This window comes from Pezoporus occidentalis, unplaced genomic scaffold, assembly GCF_034315485.1.
Source record: "Pezoporus occidentalis ecotype Australia unplaced genomic scaffold, CSIRO_AGI_Poc_V1 ctg330, whole genome shotgun sequence".
Lineage (NCBI taxonomy): Eukaryota > Metazoa > Chordata > Aves > Psittaciformes > Psittacidae > Pezoporus > Pezoporus occidentalis.
In genome coordinates, this window is record NW_026915269.1 from 262,665 (window position 1) to 278,341 (window position 15,677).

General features: G+C 55.5%; 2 protein-coding genes across 3 annotated transcripts; one reads left to right on the top strand and one right to left on the bottom strand.

The window, feature by feature from the left end:
• Positions 1-1,141: 1,141 nt before the first annotated feature.
• On the top strand, positions 1,142-5,888 carry GRP (gastrin releasing peptide). The gene is made up of 3 exons (XM_062629361.1): positions 1,142-1,356; positions 2,358-2,608; positions 5,512-5,888. Exons 1-3 carry the CDS (start codon positions 1,209-1,211, stop codon positions 5,563-5,565), a joined length of 453 nt encoding a protein of 150 aa, XP_062485345.1. The 5' UTR covers positions 1,142-1,208; the 3' UTR covers positions 5,566-5,888.
• A 3,092-nt stretch (positions 5,889-8,980) lies between these two features.
• On the bottom strand, positions 8,981-12,476 carry RAX (retina and anterior neural fold homeobox). 2 transcript variants are annotated; one of them, XM_062629363.1, is made up of 3 exons: positions 11,730-12,476; positions 11,395-11,612; positions 8,981-10,846 (listed from the first exon to the last, which is right to left on the bottom strand). In XM_062629363.1, the coding sequence occupies exons 1-3, from the start codon at positions 12,181-12,183 to the stop codon at positions 10,394-10,396; spliced, it is 1,125 nt and encodes a 374-aa protein (XP_062485347.1). In that variant the 5' UTR covers positions 12,184-12,476; the 3' UTR covers positions 8,981-10,393. The 2 variants fall into 2 exon arrangements, with proteins under 2 accessions (XP_062485347.1, XP_062485346.1); XM_062629362.1 differs by having other exon boundaries at positions 11,383-11,612.
• Between the last annotated feature and the right edge of the window lie 3,201 nt (positions 12,477-15,677).

The following is a 15,677-nucleotide window of genomic DNA, read 5'->3' on the forward strand; positions in this document are numbered from 1 at the left end:
ATACCATTGTACATTAAACAAGAATGCATAATTAATAACCAAAATAAAGGAATGAATCACATTAATCAGTCGAAGAAGATGCAATAAGCTGAGACTAAGCAAGGGAACAATTTAGCTCGTACAGGAGAATACACAATTGAATTCCAAAGCGATTGTACTCGATGACTTGCCCAGTAATCATGTTAGTTTGCATCCATGGTAGTTCCCAGTGGGTGTAGTTCAGTCCCGGCCAGGCAAGGCTAGCTGAAGGATCTGGCAAGCCCCTGGCACTCGGCTCTGTTAACAGTGTGCTCCACCGAGGTGCCTAGGGAGCAAGACACCACATAAAGTGTACCAATTCCATGTGCCTCCATCCCTGCCTCTGTTCCCCTCGAGACAAACAGCACATCAGGACTCCATATCCCTCTGCTACCTCCACCTTCACCTCAGTGGAACTACTGAGTACGTGTTTCAGCTTCCACTTTTTTGTGGCTCTTACTGTCGCCCATTGCCTCCTTCACTGATTCACCCACCCTCCCCTCTGCACTGCCTCTTCAGGATGAAGGTCCCTTCACCCGCTATTACAAAGCTGACCGGTTCCAGGTGCTTTAGACTGCTGGAAGTTTCACGGGTTCTCTGTGCAACAAAACCAGCCAGTCCTGTAGATCTGTGAGGGACGTCCCCGTCACCCGTGAAGGCAAATGTATGTGAGAGTGGAAACTAAAGAGACCCTTTGCGCAAGGTGCTCTATTCCAGTGAGCCTCGGGCGATGTTATCCTGTGAGCCCGGTCGCCTCACAGCCGTCCCTCCCGCTACAGAAACGCTGGAGCACGCTGCAAGCTCTTGTTAAAACCCATGCCCCGGTTTGGGCGCTGCAGTGAGCGCCGCAGGACGCTCCTGCCGGCCCCATGCCCGACCTCTGCAGCCCCGCACTGGATGGGCACACGTGGGAGCAGCGGAGGGGGCAGGACGGGGCGAACGCGAGCGGGACGCCTGGGAGCGGGTCCCGGGGCTGCGGGCGGGCGCAGCGCGGTGCTTCGCAGGGAAGGGCCCCCCCGTCGGGGCGGGGGCCGGGGGGCGGCCGCAGCCCCGCCAGGAGGCGTCAGGCGCCGGAGCCCCGCTCGCGCCCGGTCCCGGCTCCGTATAAATGGGCGGCGGCGGCGGCAGCGCTTCACCCGGACCGAGCCGGAGCTGCGCAGCGGCGGCACCGGCGGCCCCGGCGCGGCAGGATGGGCGGCGGCGGCCCGCGGCGGCCCGGAGCTCTGCCGCTGCTGGCGCTGGCGCTGCTGGCGGCACAGGGCGGCTCGGCTCCCCTGCAGCCCGGCGGCTCCCCCGCGCTCTCCAAGATCTACCCCCGCGGCAGCCACTGGGCTGTGGGTAAGTCTCCGTCCGGCCCGACGGCGCTCCCGCGGCGGCTCCAGGTGCCTCGTTCCGGAGGACACGGCTGCGACCGCCCGGAGTCCAACCGAGCGCCCCTGTCCCCGCCGTCGGCTCGGGGGACGGCTGCCGGCAGAAGCCCCGGCTCCCGCCGGTGCCCTGGAACCGACGGCTCGGGGCGAGCGAGTCCCCGACGGGCGCTTCCCTGTACCCGCCGGTGCGGGCGGGCTCTGTGCGCTCCCCGAGGGCCGGCAACCTGCGTGCCGGGCAGGCTGTGCCCCGGCACCCCGCGCTTGGCGGGGTAACGCAGCTTTGACGGGTTCATTTGGCGATGATGCTTCTACCGCTGCCTTTCCTCAGAGATGCAGGAGCCCAAACCCGAGCCCGAAGCAGCCCAGGGAGCTGTCGGCACCTTGGGAAGCCCTGGTCCGGCCGAAGCCCCGGGGCGCTCAGCGGGGGGCTCCTCCAGCGCTGCCTCTCACCCTCCCCATCCCAGTAACCTCCTTTGCAAACTAAAGCCAGCTACGATTTCAGTTTGATGGCCATAAAGTACGGTATATCAAAAGTGCACCCAGTTTAGCTCCTAGAAAGGCACCGGAACATAGCTTTACACCGCAGTTCCCACATGGCAGGTCAAGGCAGGGAATGTCTCAAGCCTGCTTCATACGGTTGGACTCAACGCTCTTAAAGGTCTTTTCCAACCTAGCTGATTCTATGAGTCTCCACCCACTTCTTATTCCAGCAATCTTACCAGGTGCCTGTCTCTAGCGCCAGGCACAGTGCTTGGGTTTCTCTGCCTTTTCTCAGCAACTTTTTCTCTGGCAATGTAGAATAAAAGACGGGGGAAATTGTGTGTGGCATTTCCAGTTCCAGTTGTGCTTTGACATTGTCTAAGCCATTCCCTCCGTGCTATCCATCAGTTTCATCTTCCAGCTGATGCTTGAGCAACCAAATCTATACCAGTCTTGGGTAATTTCATGCTACCGTAATTGTTGTTCCAGGGCATCTAATGGGGAAAAAGAGCACTGGAGATTTTCCTTATGCTTATGAAGAAGAAAATAAGACCCCATTTTCAGCATTACCTGAAAATATGAAGCAGCTGGAAGACTACCTGCAGTGGGAGGAAATCTCCAAGTATTTGCTACGGCTGCTGGAAAGGAGTGAAAATAAAAGTGCTCATGTTGTAAAAGGAGGGCTTCCCTGGTACACCAGGAATACCTGGGACACAGATGACAACAGCAGCTGGAAAAATGTAAGTAAGGAAAAACCTGTATGAGCACTCCATATTGTTCACTTTTCATTGTACGGTAACAGACCAGCTTCCTCTGGCTTGTGGGTTGTCCAGAAAAGCAGCACAAATGCATCTTGTGCACTAGTCATTCAGTAAAGTAAGAGTCTGCTCTCGATCACTGCTTTACTGATTAGTGATTATCTTGATTGCCCTGTCCCTGGCAGTGTTTAAGACCAGGCTGGACGGGGCTTGGAGCTACCTGGGCTATTGGAAGGTGTCCCTGCCCATGGCAGGGGGGTTTGGAACTGGATGAGCTTTAAGGTGCCTTCAACCCAAACCATTCTGTGATTCTATGGTTATATATATTATATATATTGTAATTTTAATGGGTTAATTTGCCACTGGACGTGAACTCAGATTTTAGTGCCTGCATTTCCTTCAAGTCACTCGGTTGTTCCATTCTCTTCTTTTCCAGCACCTCATGCTCATTTGGCCACATCAGCACCCAGCTGTGTATTAATCCAGCAAAAATAAGCTGGTGTGAAAACCAGGTGTGAGTATAGCAGGCAGGAAGAAGGCAGAGTGTGTTGTGTATAACAGCACATCACATTGCCTGTCACCCTTGAGTGCTCATCAGAGGACGGAGCATCTGGGTTGGGGAGTTTCCTCTGTTCCCAGCTCTGGCTTGTCTTCTTCTTCCCTCAGGTTAATGGATTTACCAGCACTATTTCACAAGATAACAAATCTTTGGACCAGACTCACCCCTATTCTTTCAGAAAATCCTGTAAACCACACTTGGAAGTGTATCAGTGAGGCTTTAGAGAAAATAGGCAGGGCCTAAATGACACAAAATTGCAGAATTTACTAGAAAACTCCTGCCTTTATAATGCCTCAGGTACAGCCACGGTGACAGAACTGCAGGGGTTTGAAATAGAACGCAAAGATTACTACAGCCCCTTAAAGACATTGGTGGGAAGATTCTTTTCTTCCTATATTCTACTGCAATATCATATAATTAATATTCCTCCCTCCTGAAATCCTGGTGCGCTGAAGTCAGTATTTGGGGTTTGATTTGAATATGGGTAAGAAATTAAAGCCGATATTTAAGTCTCTCATGCCACTAATACAAATGCCATCCATAGGTTTCTTTCTGGCTTTATGACAGTGATACTTGCAGTAACAGTGATTACTCTTATCCAAAGAGGGAACTGTGTCATCTTCAGCTCTGCAGTGGGCAGCTTTGTCATCAGATGAGACAAATCCCATTATGCTATGGAAAGAGGGAAATATTTTGACTTTGAAAAGTACTTGGTAATGAATCGTACTTTCAAAGGCTGAAAGTTACCCCCGGTAAGTGTAGACATATCCAAGTGTGTGTTCTTTTACCCTGCAGCAATAGCCACATTTTTGTGCTCAGACCTTGAACATGTACATGGAATAATGAGATTATTGCCTTAAATATCCAGATTTCTCCAGTGATTAGATTTCTGCTGAAAACCGTGTCTTCTGTGTGAGCAGGACTTGCAGGACTGAGCCTTGGATATCCAGCATTCAGCAGTTACTTTGTCTCTATCTTGAAGTAAAACATAACCATGAGAGTAGTATGAGTAGTAGGTGCCCTGCGCTTTCCTACTGCTGGACGCCGATACCTGATTCTCTGCAGCCCAGATAGATGTGTTTTATTGGTTTTCCTTTGCCTTCAGAAAGTAAAACCCTAGCACCTGATGGTTAAGCTTTGTGTCTGCTTGAAATCTGTCTTCCCGGTGAAGATCAGAAGATGGGAAGGAATGTGCTTTACTTTTCTTCAGGGCTATGATAGATATTTAAATAATGATCATTATTATTTTTAATAGAGGAGGCCGTATTTGCGGGTACCTGTGAATGCCAGTCATATGCGCGCACAGGGATACAAGAGCATTTGGATTCTGTAGCTCTTGACTCTAGATTTCCCTGGGTGTGAGGGGTTCAGTGTTGCACAGGTTAGACATCCCCCTTGTTTAAGGTGCTGCTGTCCCACAGCTCCCAGAGGGGCCCCGTGTACAGGAATGGTGGATGTAGCTGTTTGCCTGAGGGGAGCAAGCTGGTGATGATGGTGCGGTGCACGTAGGAACCTTGTACCTGGCATTAAATACTTCTCCAGGCATATTGTGTTTGAGTTCAAAATAGGAACTGCTCTAGGAGGAGTGAGGCACTGTATTTCCAGTGGGCTACTGCTCACTGTGAAATGCCCTTTTGGACTGAGGCATTGAAATGTGACCAAAACCCAGGAAATCATGAACCCCATCATGAACGATGGAGCAGCCATCCCAGGACCGGATCACCAGCAAGGGGCTGTGGGTGCTCCTTGTAGGCTGAGCATACACTTGCAGAGGTGCTGAACATGAGTCCCTGGCTCTGTGTGTGCAGCTCTGTGTTCCCATCCACTGATTGGGAGTGAGAACTAGGCCTACAGTGGTGCACCTCAGTTAATTTCTTCTGTTTTCAGTTATTAGCAGGCAAATTAAGCTCTTGCCTGTGAATAAATGACAGTTAAAGTAGGTAAAGAGCAGAAAGGAACTCTGCTGCAAGTTAGACACTCGGTTTACACTAAGTAAAAGTAACTTGGAAAATAAGCTTTACATTGTTTCTGTGGCTTGGCTTTTCAACACTAATGAGACAGCAGACAGAAGTCTTTGGGAGGATGACTTCCCTCATGCTTTGGCAGTTGGTTATTACACTAACTGAGACAAATGAGGTCTATTTTGGAAAGATTATTAGGAATGTGTTTGCTGTGTGAATACCCAGAGCAAGGGCTAGTTTGGACAGCTTATTGGGAATGCACTTGTTATGTGAACACACAGAGCAGATCTGTACCGGGCTTATTAACTTAGCGAATGACTTTCTCCAGGACTGTTCTATAAATAATATTCTTCTCTTTTGATCAGATGGTGGACTATCTGCTTCAAGTTGTGAATACGAAAGAGAGCACTCCAAGCTGAAAGAAGGTCTCTAAATCATCAAGAAGTGGAATACTTTCAATAAGAGACTATATTTCGCAAGCACTTGATTGCATCAGATAATTAACAAGGTCTCTTTTCTGTAAACAAGATTTCCTTGGTGTAAAATACCTAAATACACATATTCTTGTATGTTCAAGCAGTGACTAAACTCTTTACTTCAAGGCTGCATTTTCTCACTTGAATGGCTTTGATACATGTAATTGTCATGGAAGGGTCTTCCAATTAATGATATGACTTATCTAATCAGTTCATCTCTTAGCTCAAAACTAGATGACATTTCCACATTCGCAATAAATAGTACTATCGAAAAGGCTGACTTTATACTCTCATTTGGGTTAATAAAATGGAAATTGGCTGTGCCACAGCCAGTAACAAAGAACAACACAATGATTCATTCCCACCGAAGCTCTTCTCCAACTGAATTGCTCCCTGCTCTGTAGTTTTTTGTCACTCCAGGGGAGCTGACACAGCCTTCCCAAGGCATGGAGTGCGTGGTGCTCCCCCACATGCAGGCAGCAAGGAGATCTGCTGGGCAGACAGACCAAGGAGAGGGCAGTAAAGGGCCACAAAAGGTGATTCAGGGGCTTTTCCGTCTCTCCTAGAAGGAAAGGCTATGGCTTTTGTTGGACCAGGTGGCCTTTAAGGTCTATTCCAGCGTGTATTCCGTGATTCTACGGTTCTATGAGCTGTTCAGCCTGGAGAAGAGAAGGCTCGGGGGGTCTTACCAGGGAGGGTGTAAAGGAGAGAGGGCCGGGCTCTTTCCAGTGGTATCAGTGACAGAACCATGGGCAGTGGGCACCTCTGAACATCAGGAAACACTTTGTCACTGTGAGGGTGACGGTGGAGCCATCCGCAAGCCGCCTGGGCACGGTTCTGGGTAACCGGTGCTGGGTCGCACAGTGACGTCCACCCCGGCCGGCCGGAAGTGAAGGGGTGAAATGGGGCAAATGCGCGTCCTTGCACACAGCTCGTGCCAACGGTCCCGGCCCCGCCGGTCCCGGGCAATGACCCCCCCCCCGCCAGCCACCCCGGAGCCAGCGCCGCGGCCGCCTGAGTGAAGTTCCGTCCGCGTCCACCAGGCGGCGCCCTCGCGCCACCGTCCGTGCCCGGCCGGTCCCGGCAAAGGAGGGAGCTCCCGTGCGCCCCGGTCCCGCCGTCGGGCGGGGGGCTCCTGGCTCCGTGCAGGGCCACCCTGGGCAGCTCTACCCAAGTGCTTTGCCAGGACACCCGGAGAGGAGAAAGCCCTGCCTCGGTTTCCCTGCACGTAAAATGGGGCTCCCCCGTCCCGCAGACGGCACCAAATAAACTGGAAGGGTCTCCCGAGCCCATCCGGCAGGGATGGAGGGCTGGCCCTGGCCAGAGCCAGCCCTGCGCTGCTGGAAAGCAGCTGAGCTGGACTCCGCGCCAGACCTCTCCGTGGCTTAAATAGGTCAGGTGTCCTTGGAAGTCTGCTTGAGTTCTGACAGGAGTTTGAACAGCGGTGGGAAGGCAGAGAGATCAGAATGCACTTTCTGTGAGAAATGGTGCCCTCGAGACAAGAGTGTCATGATGGCATTTTCCTGATAATTATGTATTCAGAGATCTTCAAAGCTCTTTATGCTGTCTTCAGTCCCTCATAGCACTGACCTGTGCAAAGCTTTACACCTGTGTGTGCTGAGCCTGGGATTTCTGAGCTGGGCAGAGGCAGCCAGGCCTAATGGAAAGACTTCTCACGAACAGAGGTCTGTCTACCTGTCTGCATTTCACATCTTAATGAGAACTCACCCGGGATTAACCTCCTTTGCCAGTGGAGGCATTGCTACAGGTGAAGCAGCTGCAGAGATGGCCAGATTCTACTTTTCCAGAGCTTTGCAGCAGATGCAAACCGGACGATTTCATGTATAGCATAAAGGAATGCGTGCCCATCTGTACTGTTCCCAATGGAAAAAGCTGCTCTTGGGAAAGCTCTCACAAGTACTCACAGCTTCGCTCCCCAGACCCTACGCACTGCCACGAGTCACTGTGACCACTGACAAACGCTGTCCTACAAGTTCACCTCTCCCCAAAGGTAACAACGTTCACTGTCTGCAACTGCCTCCTTGCAAAGGAGTACATTTCTTAGCATTCCCACTATTTCTTTGATCCGTGCTGTTATTCCTTATTCAGATGTTGCAAAGAATACAAATACAGACACTAAAAATACTTCCTTGCTAATACAGTTTAAGCAAAAGAAGAACTAGATCACTCGGAACAGGCCATGCTAATAGCCTTAGCAAAGTTGGAGTAAAGAAGTGGTTAAGGATCTAGATGATTTAATCCACTTTTAAGAAAAGGTTTTACAGTGAGCAATTAGATGCTGTTTAAGGAATTAATCACTAATGGGTCATTAACTCTGACTGCTATTGTACAGTTAACAACCGGAGGCAGGATTATTAGACTCAGCACCCAATTAAGGAGAAGATATTTACAACAAAATGAACAAATGAGCTTTTAAAATGGAATGGGACAGTTTGAGGGAAGTGTAGGAGCACAGACAACCAGGCAGGGCCCAAGGGAGCCCTGATTTTCTGTGTGCCTCTGTCCCTGCCGTTCTTTGGGCAATATTTACCTGCCTGTGCCCGCTGCTGCTTGGCTGTCGAACTCTTTCTTTTTAGCAATAAGCTCATGGCTTTCCTGGAAGGACGTGACAGCACAGTTTATGCATTACAGGGTCCACATGTGCAATGTATAAAAAAAGACCCACTTCATATGTCAGTAAAAGAACAATCGCCACAGCTTGAGGTTCTCCTTCACTCCTTACTCCCAGGACCGTAATGGAAGTGAGGATCTGGTTTGTTTTCTGCTATCCTGTCATACTTTTCTCTAGTGTTAGTCCCCAAGCACCTCAAGCAAGCACCAGTGCCGATGACAGCACTGATCAGAAAGTTGGGGGGGGGCAGTCCAATGTCTTTACAGGCTCAGAAGAACCGGGGGCAGCAGGGAGGGAGGGCAGGGCTGGCAGAATGGGGAAGAACATCGCTGACATCTCGGGGGGTTGCTTGCTCATCAAGAGCAATAAGCACAGGCAGGAATCGGGCGCCAGTTGAACGTGCTCGCACGCAGGAGGGTTTTGGGCATCAGAGCCACAGCTGGACCACAGCCGAGTAATGACAAGAGGGATTGTTCCCATGGCGAGGAGGAGGAAGAGCGCGCGGAGCCTGCGCCATCATTCCTTAGTGTGCGTCGCTACTGACGCAGCCCGGGGTGTGCAGGCGCTTCTCGAGCACACCAAGAGGCATCCTTCCTTTGCAGCCCCCTTGGGGATGCCAACAAAGCTCACCTGGGAAAGGACCGCTGGAGTGAGACCTGAGCCCAAAGAAACAGTTTTTGCTCTTCTCCTGTTTCCCCGAGTTTACTGAGGCCTCCTCACAGAGCTAGCAAAGTATCTCCCTGGTTCTGAGGGCAGCAGCGCTTTCTTTCCCTAAGTGCAGGGCACCTTCTTTGCCAGGGAAGCAAACAGCAGTGTGCTGGGAAGGCTGGGCACCACCATGGCCGTACAAACAGCGGCCATGCACCATGGCCCAAGCAGAGCTACATCCCCCCTCAGTTCACTGGGGAGCACTCGCTGGGGCTCCCTGCACCCCCCGGAGCAGAGCTGCTCAGGGAAGAGAAGCCCGGGCCCAGGGTGAGCTCTGCTCCAGAGGCAGGTTGGACCTGCAGGGACGCTGGGGAGAGAGGAAAAGGCATTTCAAAATAGAGGGATTCCTGTTATTATCTGTAAAAGCAGCTCTCCAGACAATAGGTGGGAGCTGCTGAGGAGAAGGCTGTGAAGGGATGTTTAGAAACTGCTGTCTAAGGTTAAAAAGCTCTCTGAAGTGAAGCTGAACAAAGCTGACATACTTGTTTCTGACAGGACTCTTAAAAGATACGCACAGATTGTGAAAATATAATTAGACGCCAGCCTTTGTCTGGCCACAACGAGTGGGAAATGGTGAAAGGAGAGGTCTCCCAGTCTGCATTGAATCATCCCCAGGACACAATGAGGGCACTTGTGCATCCTTCTCTCTTCCCTAATGAGAAACGTTAATTGCCACAACCTCCAGAGTGTGTAGAGCACCCTGTGCCCAGCGGAGGAGAAGGGGTGTTTCATTACAGCTTCTCAGCCCCATTACAGGCAGTAACGGAGATAATGGAAAAGAAAGATGCCGCAGTTTTGGTTTCAGCAGCCTGGCGATGGGCACCGCGCGCGCAGGGGAGCCAGCTCGGCTCAGCACCGTTCTGGCCCCCGGGGGCTGCACTGGGCAGGATGCGCCCCCGTGGGCCCTGCTGACAGCTCTATGCTCCCAGTGCCCGGCAGCTACTGCCCATGTCCCGCAGCCAGGCCTGGCCCAACCCTCCGCGGTGCCCGGCAGCGCAGACCTGGCCCGAGCAGCCCGTTTGGGTGCACAGCCCCACACACAGCCCTCATGCAGGATGCGCCATGTGAGGGTGCAGCAAAAGCAGAAAACCCTCCCCAGGCAACGCAGGCCTCGGTTTTCCAGGCACCTTACACAGCTCCTCACCCTACTGTAGCTTTTATTGCAACTAAAGTGTCCAGCCAAGGAGGGAGAGCAAAGATTGTTTTCTCTTCTAAGCTACGATCAGGGCCCTAACTCTGCAGGGCACGTGGAAAAGGGAATTAAAAGGACCACAAAATACAAAGCAAGTCAAGGCGTGGGGGAAAGGCTGGTGCGAGGGACAGCCCTCTTTCACCTGGCTGTCCACAGAGCGAGAGCAGGGCGAGGGTGTCCCTTGGGCGCCCCAGGAGCAGCCTTCCCTGCGGGTTTCTCCCGGGGGCCGAAGAGGAAGTTCAGATTGTCTGCCAGGGTTTGCCGATGGACTGGATGTGCTCCTTGGCCTTCAGCCGCAGGGCAGCAATGCTGGTGTTGCGGGGGTCTGCCTCGTCCAAGGGGAACTTGTCCACAAAGGTGGCTCCACACTGGTATGGCGGCGGTGGCCCCATAGCCCCCAGCGGCTGCAGCGCGTGGGTCACTGCGGGAGAGTTCAGGAAGGGCGGTGGGGTGTAGGTGCCGGGCAGGCTCTGCGGCGGGGACACGAAGCCGGGCAGGCTCTGCAGGGCCGTGCTGCTGGGCACTGGTGGGCTGAGCCACGTCTCCAGGGGCAGGTTGCTGCTGAGAGGACCCATGGGTGTTGCCTGTGGCGAGCGGTTGAAGGAGAGGATGGGCGAGTCCTGCAGCTTCATGGAGGTCACTTCCAGCTTCTCCTGCCGCCTCCACTTGGCCCGTCTGTTCTGAAACCACACCTGCGGGCACAGCGGCGTTAGCCGGGACGGCACCGGGGGGACCGGCGGCCCCGCGGAGGGCAGGGGCTCTGCCCCAGGTGCAGCGGCGCGCACGAAGTGGAACACACGGAGCGGCAGCCGCGGGGCAGGGGGAGAGCGGAGCAGCGTGAGCCGGCAGCGCGGCCGGCCCGTCCTGCCTCCCCTGCCCGCCCGACTGTGCCTGCCTGGCCGCCCTCCTGCCCTGCCCGCCCGCCTCAGCTGCCCGCAAGCCGCCGCCCTGGGTCACAACCGTTTCGGCTGCCCCGGGCCGGGTCACGCCGGCCAAAGGGCAGCGGCCGCGGCTGCTGAACGGAGAACGGCCCCGCGCTGCAGCCCCGTGGGGCCGCTCCGCACGCACCGGTCGGTGCCGGGCTGGGCTCCAGGGCCGGTGCTGCTCCGGCCGCCGGGAGTGCTGCTCCACGCCGGGCCGGGGAGCTGCCGGCTCCAGGAACGCGCGGCTGTGCCGGGGCAGGCCGTGAGGGGCTCCCGGGGCCGGGGGCTGCCAGTGCGGGCGTTACCTGGACGCGGACCTCGGGGAGGTTGACCTTCATGGCGAGCTCCTCGCGGCTGTACACGTCGGGGTAGTGGGACTTCTCGAAGGCGCGCTCCAGCTCGTGGAGCTGGTACGTGGTGAAGGTGGTGCGGTTCCGCCGGTGCTTCTTCTTGGGCTGCTCCTCGTCCGACGGCTTCCCCTCGCCGCCGCTGCCGGCGGGCAGCTCGGGGCTGGCGCTGCCGGGGCAGTACGGCTCTGGCGGGGGAAGAGCGGCGTGTCACCGGGACGGCGACCTCCCCGACGGGCCCGCCCGAGGGCGAGCCCCTTCGCTCGCCCGCCCGCCCCCCGGCGCCTCCCGCCCGCCGCGCTCACCTTGGAAGCGCTCGGCGCGGGCCTGGGGCTCGGCCGGCGGCGGCTCCCCGGGCATCTTGGGGAGGCAGTGCCGGGCACCGCGCCGGTCCGCCTCCTTGGCGCTGCCGTCGGGCGGGAAGGGGCCCAGCATCCCGTCCTCCTTGGTGAACCCCAGGATGGCCTCGATGCTGTGCAGCCTCGACGGGTTTCCCCCGGGGCTCCGCGCCGCCTGCGCGGACAGCGAGAAGGCGCCCTCGGCCATGGCGAGCGGGGCGCCGGGCGGGTGCATGGGGCTGCCGGCCCGGGGCCCCGGCACGGCGCTGCGCTCCCGCCCGGCCCCGGGGCGGTGCGGGCAGCTCTGGCACGGCGCCGCCGGGCGGGCTGTGGCCTCCTTGGGGCGGGGGAGGAGTGCCGGGGGGCGGCGGGTGAAGGGGAAGGCGAGGCCCCCGCGCCACTCGGCACGGAGGCAGGGCATCCCCGCGCCCCGCCGGCACGGCCCGCGGCCCCCCCGCCCCGCCCCGCCGACCCTGGTCCCGGCCCCAGACGGCGCCGGGCGATGCCATCCAGGGCCCTCGAGGCGGGGCGGGCCCAGCCCACGGCTGCTGCCGGGGACTGCTCCCGGCCGGGCTCCCCGCCGAGACCCGCAGCCGGAGCACCGGGGCCGCGCTGCCGTCGGAAACCGCCGTGGGACCGGCGGCTGCCGGGCCCCGGGGAGCCGCGCGGGACGGGGCGGGAGCCGCTTGTCGGGAGGGCGGCGAACGGAGCCGGGAAAGCGGCTCCTGGTCCACGGAGGGGTTGGGGAGGGACGGGAGAGCGGGAGGCCGGGGCCAGCTCTCGGTGGGGCTCAGCCCTGCGCTGCTCTGCGGGCTCTGGGAGCCGCTCGGAATTTCTCCCACTTAGCTCCAGCCTAGATCCGTCCCTGGCTTTTTCTAAGTGCATCGGTTTCATAGGCAGCCTCTCAGGAGATGACATGCAGGAGGATGCCGTGGCACTATCTTGTGTCAAATGCGAGGGTAAAACGCCCTGAGGGTAAAACCTGATGCTCTGGTTCCTTGCTGGGCTCTGCCCTGCACCGGGCTGCCTTCAAGACCTTGTGAAGGTGCGTGCTGGCTTTCTTTTGCGGAGGGGGAGGATGGATTCTGCAGGAGGAGGTGGGCTCAGCCTTCACAGGTGTGGGGAAGGCGCTGGCCTTCTGAGGACACTTTCCAAGACACTGGTATGGGACAGACCCTGTGGAGAGAGCTGCCTCTGTGCTCTTGTCCTCCAGGACAGGAGTAGGGTGGGAGGCTGGAGGGCAGGGCATGGCTTCATGGGAGACCACAGAATGCTTTTGGAGGTAAGGCAGAGAGTCAAGTCCCAACCCTCCCTTTGTGCTTGGCCAGATGGAGCACTTGGACTTGGCACAGTACTTAACCAGGCAATGGCCTCATGTCTCCTGCCTCCAAGGTCCTCCTTCCTGGAGCAGCATTTATCCCACTTTTCTCTTCAGTTTACCACTTTTTCATGGTAGCACTTGCGAATCCCTCTGCGGCACCAAGTGAAATGACAAACACAGTAACATCCAGAGTGGTTTTCAGCCTGCACTCAGCTTTGAAGACTCTTCTGTTTCAAGCCTGAGGAGAGTGTATGTGAATGGACGCTGCTGCTTCCAGACATAGGAGCTGGCCTAATAAAAAGTGTGACCTCTCTCAACAAATCTGCATTTTCCCTCCCTGCCCCAGCAGGATGCATTCTGTGTAGTTTCTTCCCAGAGGAATCACTTCAAACCAAAGGTTGTGAGTGCTTGCCTCTGCCGGTGCCCACCTTTTGGAGGTTTATGGTCCGGTGTTCCAAAGTTAATTCCTTGTGGAAGTGCTCAGCTTTTCCTGGCTCCAGGTGAGCTTTGCCTTACTCACTGCTCTGGGGGGCTGGGGCCGAAAGAACTCAGCCATCCACTGGCAAAGAGGGGAGAGGCCAACAGAAGAGACAAGAAAAGGTTAGTGTGGCTTTTGTGAACAATATGAAAAGCAAGTCAATACCATTGTAGGGGCATTGGAGGGTACTCAAAGCAATCAGCCAGGGGCCATTGTGCTCCTTTAATCTACATGTGTGTTTCCCAAGAACTCTATTAGTGAAGATGAATGAACTGTGCAATGTCCCTAATTTCTGCTAATTTGGCGCGGGGGGTTCATGGCACCGCAACCAGCACAAAATGTGCCTGGCCCTCCAGAAGCCCTGGGCAAACTGGGGAATGGGCTTTACTTGTTGTGGCCTGGTACAGATGCTGCTTTTAGGTCACGTGTCAAAATTGTCAAATACAGGGACAAGACACATTGGTTTTGCCTATAATGCAAAAGCAGAGCAAAAAACCTTCCCCCCCCCCAAGCAGGGCACACGTCCCACATGGTACAGGAGAGAGCTTCCTCCCTAAGAGAGGAGGGTGCTCCTTATTACAGTTGTACTCGCTGTATGGAACTGCATTTGTCACTGGAGCACCCTTCGTGAAGGCAGTGGAGCTGTCGAGAGAGGAAGCAACTTCCCTTCATCACAGCCTGTGAAACTCTGGACACACCCCCCCCCCCCCGCAGCAGAGCAGGGATCAGCCCCAACCCCTCCAGCTCCAGCTCCATCCTTTCCCTCTTGCTTTGCTTCAGGCACAGTGTGGTGGCACTGCACTGCTCTGGGGGGACGAAGTCTAACAGCTCCTCTGGTAATCATAGACTGACACAGGGATGTTAGGATGGCAAAGAAAGGTAACTGAATATCCCCCTGTGGGTCTAATGTGTGGGCTGTCAGCTAAACCCTCTGCTGCCAGAGTCACCTGGGACATACGTCATGCCAGGGAACCTGCACCCGCTGCACTTTGCATACTGTGTCGCTACCAGATTGCTAACAACTGAAAGAACTGGCTTTGCCTTTTTTCTCCCCAGAAGCTCCTCCTTGTGCAGCGTAAGAACCTTCTCAAAGCAGAGGGTGTGAGAAAGCTGCTGCGTCCTCCCATCACTGCAGCCCTCACACCTTGGCAGTCGCCTCCTGCTTGCTCTGGTGCGATTTGTGCCTGCCCTGGGGGAGCTGGTTGTGTTTTCTGCACCGCTTCCAAGGTGCTCTGTGGCAGGCTGGACTCTCACGGGGAGTGCAGCACAGAGCCTGAGCCGCTATGGGCTCTGCTGCCCCACATCCTGGCTGTGGGTACAGGGTGGGCCATGGCTGCTCGGGGAGCAGGGCAGCCCTTGCTGGCTGGGGAGCAGCTGGGCTGGGCTCACCACACTCAGCCATCCCTCCGGAGAGAGGGAGTGCAGGTTCATGCTATAAGGCTATATTAATGCAATCCTTCTTTACTTGTTTTCCAATTAGCCTAATTGAATTCGGATTGCTTAAAAGTGGGCACTAGAGACATTTATCCTGATGGGATGATGGCCTTGAGCTCCAGCGATCCTATTAACTATAAGAACCCAAATCCCAGGTAGGGTCCGTCCAGCAGTAGCTCCCATGTGACCTAACACTTTAATCTGCTCCTTTTCCATGCAGCGCACACACACACACACGCACACACACACACACGCACACACAGACATGTACACCTGCATGCATGCACACAGGTGCACGCACGTATGTACACATGCATTTGCCCCTGCCCTCCCAGCAGCAGGTCAGTGCAGCCAGGGCTGAGAGCAGCCCTCACTATGCATGGGGGGCCCCATCCTGCAGCTGCCCCCCAGCTCCACTCACTTCTGCCAGCCCCAGCAGGCCCTCGGAACCTCATTCATTGCTTGTTGGGTGATTTTGGTTGTACTTTCTTCTCTGACCTCTGAAACCGTGAACATGGTGGTCCCAAATGTGCTGACAAATGTCATCAGCTCCTTCAAACCTTCAGGTGCTCCCAGGAAGCTTTCCAGGATGTCCCAGGCACATTTTAATTCAAAGATCGAAAGCCTCAGGCTTGTGTTTTGTGGGTGAGATAATTCAGTCTGTGAAGCACCAGAACAGCAT

What these genes read in the sequence shown, in the direction of transcription:
- GRP (XM_062629361.1), top strand. Translation starts at nt 1,209, where the DNA reads ATGGGCGGCGGCGGCCCGCGGCGGCCCGGAGCTCTGCCGCTGCTGGCG. An exon ending in CGGCAGCCACTGGGCTGTGG is followed by an intron (nt 1,357 to 2,357) that starts GTAAGTCTCCGT and finishes TTGTTGTTCCAG; the next exon opens with GGCATCTAATGGGGAAAAAG. An exon ending in ACAACAGCAGCTGGAAAAAT is followed by an intron (nt 2,609 to 5,511) that starts GTAAGTAAGGAA and finishes TCTTTTGATCAG; the next exon opens with ATGGTGGACTATCTGCTTCA.
- RAX (XM_062629362.1), bottom strand. Translation starts at nt 12,183, where the DNA reads ATGCCCTGCCTCCGTGCCGAGTGGCGCGGGGGCCTCGCCTTCCCCTTC. An exon ending in CCGCGCCGAGCGCTTCCAAG is followed by an intron (nt 11,613 to 11,729) that starts GTGAGCGCGGCG and finishes TTCCCCCGCCAG; the next exon opens with AGCCGTACTGCCCCGGCAGC. An exon ending in TCCCCGAGGTCCGCGTCCAG is followed by an intron (nt 10,847 to 11,382) that starts GTAACGCCCGCA and finishes CTGTGCCCGCAG; the next exon opens with GTGTGGTTTCAGAACAGACG.